Consider the following 17,507-nt stretch of genomic DNA (forward strand, 5'->3'; position numbering starts at 1 on the left):
GCACTGACCCCACCCAGTTTGCTTATTCTGCACATGTTAATTGGGTGACAGTTTACTAATGGGTGTGATCAGCAGTCTGTCCTCTCATCCAGAAGTCAGTCAGGAGATCTGGCCACTGCTGGAGTTGAGTGTTGGCCAGTCCTTGCACTAGGACACCAACGTCTTTCTTTAGCTCTGGGGCGGTCTCCATATTACACCCGCCCAGCTTCCTCCCTTTCTGGGTAATTGTCTGGTCCCCATGAGTATTCGAATTTGCAGATCTCAGATGAGACACTTTCCAGCCGCATAAATCTCTCCTAGTTAAATGCTGCTCTCACAAACAGTCCTGCTAACTCTCACTTAATTAACAGCTACGTTGTGCCAGGCTCTTTCTCCCTTCCTTTTTCTTGCTTTCTTAAGAGAGAAGGTTGGGAAGATAGCATAATGGTTATTAAAAAGTCTTTCATGCCTGAAGCACCAAGGGTCCCAGATTCAATCCCAGCACCAGCAGTGCTCTGATAAAAGAAAAGAAGAGAGAGAGATGATGGTGGTGGCACACCTCATTGGGCACACATGTTACAATGTGCAAGGACCTGAGTTCGAGCCCTGGGTAATTCCACACCCATCTTTAGCTCATCTCGTGTGCTCACCTGCTATACACTTTGGGAACCACCAACTCCCTGGCGGCTAAGCCCAGCTCCGTCACTAACTTAGTCCGTCCGCTTCATTCTATAAGTGCAGAGATGGGGACCCAGGAGAGGTGATTTGCCTGAAGTCACACAGCAAGGCAAAACAAAGCTGGTGATGGAACAGAAAAGCAGCCCCTGGTAGTCAGTCGATTCCCTCACTTCACAAGAGCCTCACAAGGGAAGGAGAATTGATTCAGACAGCAGACATTAAGAAAGATAAGTGGGAGGGTTGGGGGGGGTGGGGCACCTGGTTAAGAGTATGTATTATCACACACAAGGACCCAGGTTCAAGCCCATGGTCCCCACCTGCAGGGAGAAAGTTTCACAAATGGTGAAGCAGTGTTGCAGATGTCTCTGTCCTTCTCTATCTCCTCCTCCCTTCTCAGTTTCTCTCTCTTCTATCAAGTAAAAATAAATAAAGTTTTAAAAAATGGTCAAGGAGGTGGTACAGTGCATAAAGCACTGGACCCTCAAACATGAGGTCCTGAGTTCAATTCCCAGAAGTACATATACCAGAGTGATGTCTGGCTCTTTCTCGCTCTCTCCTCCTACCCTTCTCATTGATAAATAAATAAAATCTAAAAAAAAAGAAAGAAACTTAAGAAGGAAGGAAGGAAGGAAGGAAGGAAGGAAGGAAGGAAGGAAGGAAGGAAGGGGATAAAGTATTGGACTCTTGGGGGCTGGGCAGTGGCACACCTGGTTAAGCACACATAGTACTAAGCACAAGGACCCGTGTAAGGACCCACGCAAGGACTGAGGTTTGAGCCCCACCCCCACTCCCTACCTGCAGGGGGGATGTTTCACAAGCAATGAAGCAAGTCTGCAGGTATCTTTCTTTCTCCCTGTCTCCCCCTCCTCTCTCAGCTTCTTTCTGTGCTATCCAATAAAATGGAAAAAAATGGCTATAAGAAGCAGTGGATTCGTAGTACTGGCACCAAGCCTCAGTGATCAAACACTGGACTCTCAAGCAGGAGGTCCCAAGTTCAAGCCCCAGCGCCGCTTGTGTCAGAGTGATGCTCTTGTTATCTATCTATCTATCATCCATGCAATAAATAAAATTAAAGGCAGAGGGTAGATAGCATAATGGTTATGCAAACAGACTCTCATGCCTGAGGCTCCAAAGTCCCAGGTTCAATTCCCCTTCACCACCATAAGCCAAAACTAAACAGTGCTCTGGTAAAAATAATAATAATAATAAATAAATAAAGTAAATAAGATTAAAGAAAAATAATAATAATAAAAAGCTAAGTAACTTGGTAAGCAGTTCAGGAGGTAGACTAGAGGGTAAAGCTTTGGACTCTCAAGCAGGAGGCCTCAAGTTCAACCCCTTAGCGTGGCAAGTGCCAGAGTGATGCTCTGATTCTTTCTCAACTTTTTTGTTTTTCACCAGAGCACTGCTCAGCTTTGGTTTATGGTAATTCAGGGGATTGAACCTGGGACTTTGGAGCCTCTGGCAGGAGAGTCTCTTTGCAAAACCGTATGCTATCTGCCCCAGCCCTCTCTCACTTCTCATAAATAAATAGTTTTTTATTTATTATTTTATTTTCCCTTTTGTTGCCCTTGTTTTTTCTTTTATTTCTTTATTGGGGAATTAATGTTTTACATTCCACAGTAAATACAATAGTTTGTACATGCATAACATTTCTCATCTTTCCACATAACAATATAACTCCCACTAGGTCCTCTGCCATCCTTTTTGGACCTGTATTCTCCCCTACCCCCCCACCCCAGAGTCTTTTACTTTGGTGTAATACGCCAACTCCAATTCAGGTTCTACTTGTGTTTTCTCTTCTGGTCTTGTTTTTCAACTTCAGCTTGAGACTGACACCATCCCATATTCATCCTTCTGTTTCTGACTTATTTCACTTAACATGAATTTTTCAAGGTCCATCCAAGATGGGCTGAAAATGGTGAAATCACCATTTTTTATAGCTGAGTAGTATTCCATTGTGTATATATACCACAACTTGCCCAGCCACTCATCTGCTGTTGGACACCTGGGTTACTTCCAGGTTTTGGCTATTACAAATTGTGCTGCTATGAACATAGATATACACAATTTTTTTGGATGGGTGTGTTGGTTTCCTTAGGATATATCCCCAGGAGAGGAATTGCAGGATAGGGTAGGTCTATTTCTAGCCTTCTGAGAGTTCTCCAGACTGTTCTCCACAGGGGCTGGACCAATTCATATTCCCACCAGCAGTGCAGGAGGGTTCCTTTGACCCTACAACCTCTCCAGCCTTTGCTGCTGTTACCTTTTCTGATGTATGACATTCTCACAGGAGTGAAGTGGTATCTCATTGTTGTCTTTATTTGCATTTCTCTGACAATCAAAGACTTGGAGCATTTTTCCATGTGTTTCTCGGCCTTTTGGATCTCTTCTATGGTGAATATTCTGTTCATGTCTTCTCCCCATTTGTGGATAGGGTTATTTGTTGTCTTGTTGTTGAGTTTGGCAAGCTCTTTATATATTTAGGTTATTAGCCTCTTGTCTGATGTATGGCATGTAAAGATCTTCTCCCATTCTGTGAGGGGGTCTCTGTTTGGGTGGTGGTTTCTTTTGATGTGCAGAAGCTTTTTTATTTGATGTAGTCCCATAGGTTTATACTTACCTTAGTCTTCTTTATAATTGGATTCATTTCATTAAAGATGGCTTTAAAATTTATGCGGAAAAGAGTTCTGCCAATATTTTCCTCTAAGTATCGGATAGTTTCTGGTCTAACATCCAAGTCCTTGATCCACTTGGATTTACTTTTGTGTTTGGTGAAATATAGTGGTTCAGTTTCATTCTTCTGCATGTTTCAACCCATTTTTTCAACACCATTTGTGGAAGAGACTCTGCTTTCCCCATTTAATAGTCTGGGCACCTTTGTCAAAGATTAGACGTCCATAGGTGTGGGGGCTTACTGCTGGGCTCTCAATTCTATTCCACTGGTCAGTGTGTCTATTCATGTTCCAGTACCAAGCAGTTTTGATGACAATGGCCCTATAATACAATTTGAGATCTGGGAGTGTGATGCTTCCACTTCTGTTCTTTCTTCTCAAGATTGTTTTTGTGGGAGTTGGGTAGTAGCACAGCGAGTTAAGTGCACGTGGCATGAAGCGCAAGGATCAGCATAAGGATCCGGGCTCAAGCCACCAGCTCCCCACCTACAGGGGTGTCACTTCACAGGCGGTCTGTAGGTGTCTATCTTTTTCTCCCCCTCTCTGTCTTCCCCTCCTCTCTCCACTTCTCTCTGTCCTAGCCAACAATGACATCAATAACTACAACAATAAAAAAATATTATATATATATATATATATATAATTGTTTTGGCAATTCTAGGTCTTTTCTGGTTTCAGATAAACATTTGTAGCATTTGTTCTATTTTCCTAAAAAACTGTTGTTGGGGATAGCATTAAATTTGTATATGGCTATGGGTAGTATATTCATTTTGATGATGTTAATTCTGCCAACATGGAATTCCGCCAACATGAACATGGAATATCTTTCCACTTCTTTGTGTTTTTTTCCAATTTCCTTGAGTAGTGACTCATAATTTTCAGTATACAAGTCTTTCCCTTCTTTGGTTAGGTTTACTCCTAGGTATTTTATTGTTTTTGTTGCTATAGTAAAAGGAATTGATTTCTGGATTTCATCTTCTTCTAACTTAGTGTTTGCATAGAGGAATGCCACTGACTTTTGAATATTAATTTTGTATCCTGACACCTTACTGTATTGCCTGATGATTTCTAAAGCCTTCTTGTTAGATTCTTTAGGTTTTTCTATGTATACTATCTTGTTGTCTTCAAATAGGGATAGTTTGACTTTTTCTCTTCCAATCTGTATCCCTTTAATCCCTTGCTCCTGCCTGATTGCTACAGCAAGAACTTCTAACACTATGTTGAATAGCAATGGTGATAGTTTTTTGTTGTTGTTGTTACTGATGTTGTCATTGTTGGATAGGACAGAGAGAAATAGAGAGAGGAGGAGAAGACAAAAAGGGGGAGAGAAAAATTGACATCTGCAGACCTGCTTCATCTCCTGTGAAGTGACTCCCTTGCAGGTGGGGAGCCAGTGGGGAGCCGGTGGCTTGAACCAGGATCCTTATACCATTTGTTACACTTCGCGCCATGTTTGCTTAACCCACTGCACTACCACCCAACTCCCTGTATGTTTGTTATTGTTGTTGGTTTAAAAAAAAAAACATGTTATTTATTTATTTATTTACTAATTTATTTATTTACTAATGAGAAATATAGGAGGAGAGAGAGAAAGAACCAGACATCAGAGGGCACATGTGCTGCCGGCGATTGAACTCAGGACCTCATGCCTGAGAGTCTAGTGCATTAATTAGCCACTGCGCCACCTCCCGGACCACTGTTTGTTTTTAAGAAAGATAAGTAACTGACTCAACTCAGCAAAGAAGCACTAGTAGGACTGGAAGCTGAGCAGCCTGTGTCTTTCCATTTACTGTAGAGTCCTGCTTTTATTGTCTTCTTGGAGTCCTATAGAGGCAGGGCCATAATGAATGAGACTTCAAGAAGCTAAGAGCATCTGCATGCCAGCGGCCCTCACAGGGGTCCCAGGTTCAGACCCCAGCACCACCAGACTCCAGAGCTGAGCAGTGCTCTGGTTTCTCTTTCTTTCCTTCAGTACCTATTTCTCTCACTAAACTAGATAAATAAATATTTCAAAAGACAGAAGGAAAAGTCAGCTGGGAGTGAGGGTTCCAATAGGGCAGAAGCAGACAGGGCCAGAGAGCACCTCTCATCAGCAGGACCAGTGCTTGAATGAATGAAAGAGACACGTTGTCCCCTCCTTTCCAAAAGTGGACACAGACATTCTAAGAAGAGGAGGAAGAGAAGGAGGAAGAGGAGGAGGAGAAGGGTGCACAGCTGTCACCTCCAGTAATCCCAAATCACCAGGCCCAAATGTATGCTCACTCCAGAGAAACTGAAGAGACCAGGCGGCATCAGCAGCACACACAAAGCTGAACTCCAAATGGAGCAGAGAGGTAAAAGTGTAGGAGCTCACATGAACATTTTTAAAAGAAAACTAGCACAACTCTTTGTAACTTTAGATAAGGCAATTAATGGCTCTTTTAGACAAGAGATCCAAACACAAATGCAAGAGGAAAAGAAAGAGATAAATTGAGCTTCATCAACATGAAACATGGTTTGTGCTCAGATGCCAGGCGTTGGCGCACCTGGTTAACAGCACACACTACAGGGCACAAGGACCCGGGTTCAAGCTGCAGGGGGAAGCTTGACAGGTAGTGAAGCAATGTGGCAGGTGTTTCTCTTCTTCTCTATCTTTCCCTCCCCTCTCAAATTCTCTCTGTCTCTATCCAATAATAAATGATCTTCTTTTAAAAATTTAATGTTTGTGCTCTAAAGAATGCCATCAAGAATGTGAAAAAGACCACCCACAAGGGATCGGAAAAAAAAAAAAAAAAACACTGCAAATCTTATATCTGATTAGAGATTTGTATTTAGAATTGAAAAAAAAACACTTATTTGTTCAAGAGCTGTGTATTTATTACAAGAAAAGTAAGAGAAAGAGAGAAACCATGTCAAAGCAATGCTCAGTTCTGGCAGAAGGCAGTGCTGAGGACTGAGCCTACAACCTCTGGGACCTCAGACATGCAAGAAGTTAATACTCTACCAGGCTGAGCTGCCTCCTCTTTTTTTTTAAATTAATTAATTAGCTTATTTATTTATTTTCCTTTTTGTTGCCCTTGTTTTTAATTTTTCTTTTGTATATTTATTTATTTTCCCTTTTGTTGCCTTTGTTGTTTTCCATTGTTGTTGTAGTTATTATTGTTGTTGTTATTGATGTCATTGTTGTTGGATAGGACAGAGAGAAATGGAGAGAGGAGGGCAAGACAGAGAGGGGGAGAGAAAGATAGACACCTACACACCCGCTTCACAGCCTGTGAAGTGACTCCCCTGCAGGTGGGGAGAGCCGGAGTTTTGAACCGGGATCCTTGTGCTTTGCACCACATGCGCTTAACCCACTGTGCTACCACCCTACTTCCCACCCTTGTTTTTATCATTATTGTGGTTATTATTGTTGTTGTTTTTATGTTGTCGTTACTGGATAGGACAGAGAGAACTGGAGAGAGGAGGGGAAGACAGAGAGAGGGAAAAATAGACACGTGCAGACCTGTTTCACCGCTTGTGAAGTGGCCCCCCTGCAGGTGGGGAGCTGGCGGCTCAAACCGGATCCTTACTCCCATCCTCGAGTTTCGCGCCATGTGTACTTAACCCAATGCGCTACAGCCCAACTCCCATAAAGAACTCTTAATAATCAGTAATAAAAAGAAAAAATAACCCAAATAAACTAAGTATCTGAGTCGACATTCCTCCAAAGATTATCTTCATGGAAACAGGCAAACAACAACCAAATAAACACAAAGTCATGCAACGAAGCTCACCACTAGCCTTTAAACAAATGCAAAGCTGGGGCTAGGCAGTGGCACACCCAGTTGAGTGCACACATGACCATGCGCAAGGACGCCGGTTCAAACCCCAGTCCCCACCATTTAAGGTGAGAAGCTCATTGAGTAGTGCAACAGTGCTGCAGGTGTCTCTCTCTCTCTTTCTATCTCCCCTACTCTCTCAATTTTTCTCTTTCTCTATCAAATAAAAAAAGAAAGAGAGGGGGCAGGCAATGACACACCTGGTTAAATGCACCAGGTTAAGTGTGCAAGGACTCAGGTTCAAGCCCCTGGGCCCCACTTGCAGGGGGAAAGCTTCATAAGTGGTGAAGTAGAGCTGCAGATGTCTCGCTGTCTCTCTCCTTCTCTGTCTCCCTCTCCCCTCACAAGTTCTTTCTGTTCTATCCAATAATAAATAAATAAATAGAGAGAGAGAGAAAGAACTAAAGAAAGACCAGGGAGAACAGAAGCAACTGATGGTATAGCTATCTACAAATAATGTCAAAGGACATAAAATATGGTGATGGTGTGTATGATACAGAAAATCCTAACAAAGGGATTTTTCAGAGTTAACCTAATTGCCAAATAATGAGATTATAGCAATAACTATCTATTGTCTTCTTAAACCCTAAGACAGCAGGAATCTCCCACTTCCACTACAGAGCCTATATTTCCCCCAGTCCTGGAACCTCTGGGGTGGAGCTCACTTTCCTGCATGCTCTTTCAAGTCATACCATAATATCATAATAAAGATATTGCATCCGCCGATCCCAACCTAATCAACACAACGAGTACCACCTCAGCATGCTTCACTTCAGACTGTGTCCAGAGACGTCAGGCATGGAATGCCAGCCCTTCACCCTCATTACTCGGGTGAGACCTTTCCTTTCATGGTATTCTCTAATTCCATTCCAGGAGGTTCACTTCCTAACAAAGTCCCAAAACCTAGACATAGACCAGGTCCCGTGAGATAGAGCATATGTTCACACGCATCCATAAATTAGGGCAAAATATATACCTGAAAGCAGAAGTACACAAGAGTCTGCAGAGAGTCAGTATCAAGTTCATAATGAAAGAGTGTCTACTTAGACTTAGATACCCTCCTCACCTACTTCCTATTACAGTTCTCTCACTCACTCCAAAGCTAACCTTAGCAAAGCAAGGACTGAAAAAGCTGAATAAGGGCAAGAGACTGGCATACTTTAACGATGACTCTTTAGTCACTATCAGGCCAACCCATCAGCTGGGGCCCTAATCAGGGAGTCCTGAGAGTCCCAAACAGACATGATGGGCCTAGACCTCGAATAAATCCCTCTCTCCATTGTTACCAGTCATTTCTATCAGGAACAGCACAATAGACCCCTTTGTGGGCCCCCACAGGACCTTGCCCTCAATGTGGATCAACAACAGTAGAGAATGTTCCATCCTCTGAAGGGAGGATGGACAACATACTCTGTGCTACACCTGAGGATGATGGGTCGATACTGGGACAGCTTGGAATGTTCCTACTCATGACCACAGAATGTAAGCTCAGATCTAAAGGGATGCAGAGGATGACATAGGCTCCTAAGCTGAATATGAGCCCCAGATCACATCAAATCGATGGGGTTTACAGTCCACAATATTTATACCCCTTTCCCGTATCAGGGAGCTACTCTCTTCCCTGATCCAGCTTTCTGGTCCTTTTTCCAGCCAGAACATAATCTCCCCAGACAGTAAGTTGGGTCCACTGGCATATAAGATTTTAGGCTCAGGGGCAAAAAGAAAAAGGGGGAAAAAAAAAACTAGTATAGCCACAGGCCCTTTGAAATTTAACTAAAATATGCCTACTAGCTATCTACAAAATGGAGGACCCCCCCAACTTTTCATCTGCACTATTCCAGCCTTTCAGTCCATGATTGGTCAACAATTTGTTCGGCTTTGTATGTTAACTCTCTTGTCAACCACCAGGTTCCAGATGCTAGCATGATGCCAACCAGACTTCCCTGGACAGACAACCCCACCAATGTGTCCTGGAGCTTTGCTTCCCCAGAGCCCTTCCCCACTAGGGAAAGAGAGAGACAGGCTGGGAGTATGGATCGACCTGTCAATGCCCATGTTCAACGGGGAAGCAGTTACAGAAACCAGACCTTTCACCTTCTGCATCCCACAATAACCTTGGGTCCATACTCCCAGAGGGTTAGAGAATAGGAAAGCTATCAGGAGAGGGGATGGGATACAGAGTTCCGGTGGTGGAAACTGTATGAAGCTGTACCCCTCTTTATGGTTTTGTCAATGTTTCCTTTTTTTTTAATGTTTCCTTTTTATAAATAAAAAACTAAAAAAAAAAAAAAAAAAGAAGGGGGTGGAGTCGGGCGGTAGCCTTAAAGATCCCAGTTCAAGCGCCCGGCTCCCCACCCCCGCCGCAGGGGAGTCGCTTCACAGGTGGTGAAACAGGTCTGCAGGTGTCTTTCTCTCCCCCTCTCTGTCTTCCCCTCCTCTCTTCATTTCTCTCTGTCCTATCCAACAATGACGGCAATAAAAATAACTATAACAATAAAATAACAAGGGCAACAAAAGGGAGTAAATAATTTTTTTTTTAATTTTTAAAAAAGATTTAAAAAAAAGAAAAAGAAAGAGGGGGTCCGGTGGTAGCACTGCGGGTTAAGTTCAGGTGGCGTAAAGTGCAAGGACCGCCGTAAGGATCCTGGTTCAAGACCCCTGCTCCCCACCTGCAGGGGCGTTGCTTCACAGGCAGTGAAGCAGGCCTGCAGGTGTCTTTCTCTCCCCCCTCTGTTTTCCCCTCCTCTCTCCATTTCTCTCTGTCCTATCCAACAACAATGACATCTATAACAACAATAATAACCACAAGGGCAAAAAAAGGGAATAAATAAATATTTGAAAAAAATGCACACATCATCACGCACAAGGACCCAGGTTCGAGACTTCTCTCCATATTTTCAGAGGGATGCTTCCCCAACAGTGAAGCAGTTGTCTATCTTTCTCTCTCTCTCTCTCTCTCTCTCTCTCTCTATCGCCCCCCCCCAATTTCTCTCCAAACAGACCTATCAAATAAAAAAGAAAAATCTCCAGGGCTATGGTGTCTATCCCTCTCTCTCTCTAACTGGATGAAAAAGAGACCCAGTGGGGTGAAACTGCACACATGTGAGGTCCTGACTCCCCCCCACACACACACTATTGAAGTATGTACTTTACATGCATGAATAATAAGTCATATGAGTTACACCTTTAGAAAACCCCCACATCTTTCTCTTTTAAGGCACAGGTGTTTAAAACATAAACACTTATCCAAAGGGACCTATGTATCCTATATTCATAGCTGCAGTATTCATAGTGGCCAAAAAGTGGAAGCAGCCTGAATGCTCATCAACAAATGGTTAAAGAAGTTATGGAATATGGACAGGGGAGATAGCATAATGGTTATACAAAAGGATTCTCATCCCTGAGGCTTTAAAGTCCCAGATTCAATCCCCTGCACCACCACTAGCCAAAGCTCAGCAGTGCTCTGGTTAAAAAAAAAATATATGAATGATATATAGACTCCGTAGACTACTACTCTATAGTACAACAGGAGACATCGTGCACTTCGGGACAAAATGAGCAGAACTGGAGGTGATCATGCTTAGAGAAATAAATAGGGACCAGGCAGTGGCACACCTGGTTAAGCACACGCATTATAGTGCACAGACCCAGGTTCAAGCCCCTGGTCTCTGAGTGTGGGAAGCTTCGCGAGTGGTGAGTAGGGCTGCAGGTGTCTCTCTCTTTCCCTTTTTTTTTTTTTTTTTTGGCCTCCAGGGTTATCGCTGGGACTCAGTGCCTGTACTATGAATCCACTGCTCCTGGAGGCCATTTTTTTCCCTATTTTTGTTACCCTTGTTATTATTGTTACTGTTGCCATTGCTGTTGTGGTTAGATAAGACGAGAAATCAAGAGAGGAGGGGAAGACAGAGAGAGGGAGAGGGAGACAGACACCTGCAGACCTGCTTCACCGCTTGTAAAGTGATCCTCCTGCAGGTGCGGGAGCCGGGGGCTCGAACTAGGATCCTTATGCTGGTCCTTGTGCTTTGCACCACCTGCGCTTAACCCGATGCACTACTGTCTGGCCCCCTCTAAGTCTCAAGGACGTTGTGGGAACTATGGTGGTTACCACTGGGAGGCCAAGGGCACAAAATGTTGGTGGTGGGTGTGGTGTACATCCACATGATGTAACCCTACAGTCTAGTAACCTATTATTAATCACCAAAAAATAAAATCAAATACATTCCTAAGGTGCAAGTAGAAGGCACGCAGCAGACAGTCCACCGGCATCTGGAGGCGTTAGAGTATTCCACACACTGAAAGTGGGGATGGTTCCTGAGTATGCGTGATTGCCAACGTTCATCAAAACACACAAATTAGCAGCCAGGGGTGTGGTACAGGGGAGTAGAACACCAGACTTGCCCGCATGAAGTCCCACGTTCACTTCCTGGCATTGCATATGTCAGAGAGGGACTCTGATTTTATCTCTCACGTTAATCAATCAATCAATGCTTTTAGAAATTTAAAAAGTGTAATGTGGGGGCCAGGTAGTGCATGGTGCACCTGGTAGATTGCACATGTTCCAGTGCTCCAGGACCCAGGTTCAAGTCCCTGGTTCTTACCTGCGGGGGAGTTGGAAGGGGGAGCTTCCTAAGTGAAGTAGTGCTGCAGGTGTATCTGTCTGTCTGTCTGTCTCTTCCCTTTCAATCTTGGTCTCCAGCCAAAATAAGTTAAAGGGCCAGCCTGTGGCATAGCCAGTAAAACATACAAATTACCGTGTTCCAGGACCCAGATTCAAGCCGCCAGTCCCCACCTGCAGGGGAAAAACTTCACAAGTGGTGAAGCAGTGTTGCCGGTGTCTCACCTCTCCCCCTCTTTTACAGCCTACTTCTCTGTTTCTGTTTAATAATAATAATAAACTCAGCAATCAAAACAAGTAAATGAAATATATTTTTAAATGTCTGATGTGAATTCATCCAAAGTTAAATTACTTTTTTTTTACTTTTTTTTATTTTTTATTTAAAAAAAGGATAAATTAACAAAATCATAGGGTAGAAGGGATACAACTCCACACAATTCCCACCACCTAATCTCCATATCCCACCCCCTCCCCTGATAGCTTTCCCATTCTCTATCCCTCTGGGAGCATGGACCCAGGGTCGTTGTGGGTTGCAGAAGGTGGAAGGTCTGGCTTCTGTAATTGCTTCCCCGCTGAACATGGACGTTGACTGGTCAGTCCATACTCCCAGTCTGCCTCTCTCTTTCCCTAGTAGGGTGGGTTTCTGGGGAAGCGGAGCTCCAGGACACATTGTTGGGGGTCTGTTAAATTAGTTTTTCAGAGAGACAGAGAGAGAGAGAGGCTACCAATAAGCAGTAGAGAGAATCAGAGCCACTTGAAGGCTGACTTCAGGCAAGCAACTCCTCACCACACAGGTTCTCCCAGGGCCCTCTAAGCCCCACCCCACCCCTTCTTCAGGTCCCCTTAACATGCTTATCATTTCACCCCAGGCTTTTTCCCCAACCTGCCCCCCCCAGGCCAGCTGTCAACTCTAATCTCCACCTCTGTGCAGCCCCAGCACCCCCAGAACTGGTACCACCTGCTGCTTCCTTACAGATAACCTCAGGACAAGGGCGGGGCAGCCCCCCTGCCCTGCTTGACTTGAGGACACTACACACAGCAGACTCCTCCAGCACCACCCCCCAAGGTAACGGTTTTCTCCCACAGCCTCTGGGGCAGCACAGCCCCCGGGGCAGCACCGGCAGGCAACTGGGGAAGTGAGAGAAGCCAGAAGCATTCACCCAGCAACCCCAAGGGTCAGATGTTCCAGATCACGGAAGTTCATTGCTTTAAGGAACTGACAATGTCCCTGAGCTGCTCAAAGCAGTGGAATTGAAGGTTCCCCCTCAAGCTGGTCTTTCTCTACAGACCTCTCCAAAACATGGAGGGAGAAGCAGGGACAGGGTGGGAAGGGCCCGGCTTCCTATCCATCCAGCCAGACCCTTGGGCTGCTGGTGTCAGTAAGGCACACCCCTTTCCAAGGAAACTAAGAGCCCCACTTTGGGGGCACACACACACCAATTGGCCCATAGAGGACACTCCACAGTTAGCTTTTGTGTCAAGGGTGATATGAAGGCTTGAGCTTCCTGGGCAGAAAAGAAAACAGTGAGGTCCTTCACACACAGCTTCACTCTGTCTGCTGGGGCCTTTGCAAACTGCCAGATGCAAAGGGGTTCCCAGCTTCCTGGAGACCTCAGGGTTGCCAAAGGTTTAGGACTGGGAGCGTCTGTCCCAGGAGAAGCAGGCCTGCCAGGCTCCTGCTGTCCATCCACTGGAACCCAGAAGCAGTTAGGACGTCCATGCTCTCCCCCTCCCACTTTCAGCCCCTTCCCTAGCCCCCCAAACTCTCTCTCGGTCATACCTGCACAGATGCTGGAATAGAAGCCCTCGGCCTTTAGGATGATCAGCAGAGACCCCCAGCCCAAGAGAACCGCAGAGAAAAAGAGGTTCTCCAGCACTGCGGTGCAGGCCATCCACCAGCGCCTCCGATACGCCTGCTTCAGAGTGGGCGCCATGCCCTCGGCCACCCTGCACAGGAACAGGGCACTGAGAGAGGGCCCCCCCAGAGACCCCCAGGGGGGCTCCTACAGCATGGTGGCACCCCGAGACCCCTCCAGCCTGGTGGAGGGAGCGGCCTGGCATGAAGGCCTGGCGGGCGAGCAGGCCGGCGCCTCCCGGAGCTGGCACCACGGGACGCACTGGCAGTGCCAGGGTCGCACGCGGCGCTGGGCTCCCGGGGCCGCTATCGCGGACCAGGAAGGTCCCATGTGCGCCCATGCGCCCACAGCTTCCTGGCGCGCTGCTGGCGCCGCCACCCTGGCCAGGACGCAAGCGGCCCGGCTCCTGAGGGCTGGGGAGGGCTCAGCCAGGCCCCCTTTCCCTGGGGTCCCCAAAAGTTAGCTAAGGGCGGGGCACGGTCTGAAACCTCCCGCAGCAGCGATCGGGAGGTGGCCAGGGAAGCCCAAGCTTAACCTAAGACAATCCCTCCGCCCCTTTCCTATGACCCCCTCCCCACAAGTGCACCCTTCTTTACTGGGGGAGGGAGGCCCTGCCCGCAACAGGCGCCCCATTCCCTCCAGTCTCTCTGGTCAAGCTTAACAGCTGCCACGTGTACCAAGACCGGGAGCAGGGTCCCCCTCCCCCATCCGCGCGCCACCCCGCACGCCCCCAACTCACAGGGTGGGGGCTAGGGCACCCAGGTCCTCGCCTCGCTGGCCGCCCACCCCCAGCCGGCCAGGGGAGGGGGCTCAAGCTCCCGCAGGAAGTCCGGTAGCCCGCGGACTTTATAAGGGCAGCAGCAGTGGCTGGGCGGGAGGGGATGTTTACCAAAGGGAGGGACTGGTGGTGGGGGGGGGGGTGGCCGGGCTCCCAGCTCCACGGCCATGGCCACCGCGGGGGAGCGCCCCGGGGTGGGGGAACAGGCCGGGGTCAGCGGGGGAGCCCAGTGGCAGGTCAGCCCTGGAAAGAAGGGGGCTGGGCCGAGCTGGAGGAGGAGGGGCGCACGAGAGCACCCCCAATCGGCCTCAGTGGCCCCATCTGTGAAGTGGGCTTTGACTTTGAGTTGGAGAGTCTCTTCCTCAGAGAAAGTAAAGCGAGAGGATGTTGAGGGAGGACAAGAAGAAAAGGAGGCGCAGGGTCAGAGGAGAGGGGCTTAGAGAGGTCAGGCCGAGCACCCCTGGGGGCAAGGGCCTAGGGATACGTTTATGCGTGGGCGGACAAGGGGTAGAGGGACCTGGTAAGGGGAACGGTTGTGCGTGGCCAGGGACGGGGGTTATCCAGAAGGTACCGTGCCTTGCTTGTGCCCGGGGAAGCCTGCCCTTTGGGGACACCCTGCCGAGCACCCCTGTCCTCACCAGCTGCTCTGCTCCGCTTAGGGACACACGCGCAGCCAGCTGCCACTGGCGCCCGGAGGAGCGCACGCCGCGCTGCACCCGCTGTCCTGGTGGGTGTCCGGGTGTCCTAGGAGATCCCCCCGGGGCTGAAGGTTCAGGCTCTCGGGTCCTGTGCAATGCCCACACCCCTGTCTAGAAGCTGGGGAGCTGGGACACTCAGGGCGCCACCAGCGGGCTTTGGAGCAGGGCGGCTCAGGCGAGCCGTATTTACACCCGTGCCTGGCTGCGCCCAAAGGTAGGGGCGGGGGCTCCCTTCTCTTTCCCTCCTCCCCCGAGGTCGAGTTTCACACACACGTGACTCGACCTCTGGTCCCTAGAAGACGCTCTGTCCCGCACACGCCCCAGCACCTAAAGTGTCTACCGGAGTCCCACTCACCCAACCACCCTGCCCGCCCCTCAACCCTCCCCAGGAATAGGACAGCGGTTTCTGTACCCTTGTTGAAAACAAAGAAGGTCAGAACGCTATGCAGGGCCCGCTGGGGAGGAGTTTTTGAATTGTGGAGTTAGGAGCAGTATTTTTCTCAGAGGCAGAATGACACGTTTCTTTGGAATTATTCAGATGGAGGAACATTGACAGGGCTGGGGCTGGGTTACCTTGGGCAAATTGATAAACCTCTCTGAGCCTTTGTCCCCCCCCCCCCTTCTTGGCCCATTGGGATAAGCCTAGTAGTCACTTACCCCGTGGGGGACCTGGGAGTGGTGGGGGAGGGTGAACTTGTCCCCAGCATGGTGTTGGGCACTTAATAAGCTTAATGAAAGTCCGTGTTGTTGCTGCTGTCTTTGTTATTATTCTTACAGAAGACAGTGTTGTGGGATGTAACTGATTTCTGGCAAATATCCCTGCTTCCCCAGCTTCCTGGTGATGCAACAGACTTTCATGCCTGGGACTCTCTGATGTCCCAGGTTCAAACCCCAAGCACCACTATCAGTCAGAGATGAGCAGTGCTTGTGTGTGTGTGTGTCTCCATCCCTCCCCACTTTCTCCTTCTCCCTCTATCTCTGTGTCTCATTACAATAAATAAATAAGTAATTTAATTAAGGAGTGGGAGGCCAGGCGGCGCACCTTGTTAATTACACACATCTCAGTGCACAAAGATCTGGATTCAAGCCCCTGGTCCCCACCTTCAGGGGAAAAGCTTCACGAGTGGTGAATTAAGGCTGCAGGTGTGTCTGTCTATCTCCCTCTGTCTCCTTCTCCTCTCTCAATTTCCGTCTCTATCCAATAATAAAATAAATGAAGGAATGTGAGGTGTTATTACTGGGTGATGGTGCAGATTAATAAGATTCATGTTGATCGCAGTGTTGAAGATGTTATGGGGGGCAGGTGGGTGTACGCCTGGTTAAGCACACATGTTGCAATGCACAAGGATCCCAGTTCAAGCCCCTGGTCCCCACCTGCAGGGGCGAAAGCTTCATGAGTGATGAAGGAGGGCTGTAGGTGTCTGTCTCTCCCCCTACCTCCCCCTTCCCTCTCAACTTCTCTGTTTCTATCCAATAATAAATAAATAATTTTTAAGAACTTTTTTTTTAAGGGTGGTATTGGTGACTTGCTCAGAGATCGGTAGGAATGTGACAACTGCCCCACAAGTTCTAAGAAGACCTCAGAGAGAGGGAGGCATCTCTGAACAGCTGAGCTGCCAAACCAGGAGCAGAGCTAACATTTGCTGAAGTGGTTACAGGTCGTTGGGTAGTTTCCAAATAAAAGCTATAGCTCAGTGCTTCTCAATTTTGCACAGAAGTAGGCAAAGACAGGCCACTGGAGGAAGACTGAGCAAAGGTGGGGTGCCAGGTCAGATCTGCCTAGCTTTTTTTTTTACTCCCTTTTGTTGCCCTTGTTGCTTTATTGTTGTAGTTATTGTTGTTATTGATGTCATCATTGTTGGATAGGACAGAGAGAAATGGAGAGAGGAGAGGAAGACAGAGAGGGGGAGAGAAAGACAGACACCTGCAGACCTGCTTCACCACCTGTGAAGTGACTCCCCTGCAAGTGGGGAGCCGGGGGCTCTAACCAGGATCCTTCTGCCGCTGATCCTTGCACTTTGTGCCATGTGCGCTTAACCCACTGCGCTACTGCCCGACTCCCCTGCCTAGCTTTTAAGTGCCCTTCCCATCCCTCTAGGCTGTGACACAGCAAGTAGAAAGGCTTAGCACTAGGAAGAGGACACAACAAATTTCACTTGTCAGAACTCATTACTGCTCCCAGAACTGCCAGATCAAGGTGAATACCTTAGCTCAGCACAAGAGGCTCCCAGCTTTGTGCAAGAGTAAGGAGTTTAATACAGAACAGCATGGGTCGCTTTGAGAATTCAATATGGGCAGGAGGGAGGAAAAGCCCACCTGGTATGCATGTGCTTTACCACAAGAGGCCCCGGGTTCGAGCCCCTGGTACCCAAGAGTACCAAGACACCAGAAGAAGCTCTAAGGGAGGTCGAGAGGTGTTAGGACACCT

At 47.6% G+C, this 17,507-nt stretch overlaps 1 protein-coding gene across 2 annotated transcripts in view; it reads right to left on the reverse strand.

Annotated features, from left to right (window-relative positions):
• Positions 1-15,339, reverse strand: part of SLC43A1 (solute carrier family 43 member 1) — a 51,324-nt gene extending 35,985 nt beyond the window's left edge. The window contains exons 1-2 of one of the 2 annotated variants that reach the window (XM_060176208.1): positions 15,020-15,321; positions 13,528-13,694 (exon numbers count right to left, since the gene is read on the reverse strand). In XM_060176208.1, coding sequence (XP_060032191.1) covers positions 13,528-13,681 — 154 coding nt within the window. In that variant the 5' untranslated portion in view covers positions 13,682-13,694; positions 15,020-15,321. Of the gene's footprint in view, positions 1-13,527; positions 13,695-15,019 lie in introns of both variants that reach the window. The other variant, XM_060176209.1, reaches the window with a different exon arrangement.
• Positions 15,340-17,507: the final 2,168 nt, after the last annotated feature.

Source organism: Erinaceus europaeus, chromosome 17, assembly GCF_950295315.1.
Source record: "Erinaceus europaeus chromosome 17, mEriEur2.1, whole genome shotgun sequence".
Classification (NCBI taxonomy): domain Eukaryota; kingdom Metazoa; phylum Chordata; class Mammalia; order Eulipotyphla; family Erinaceidae; genus Erinaceus; species Erinaceus europaeus.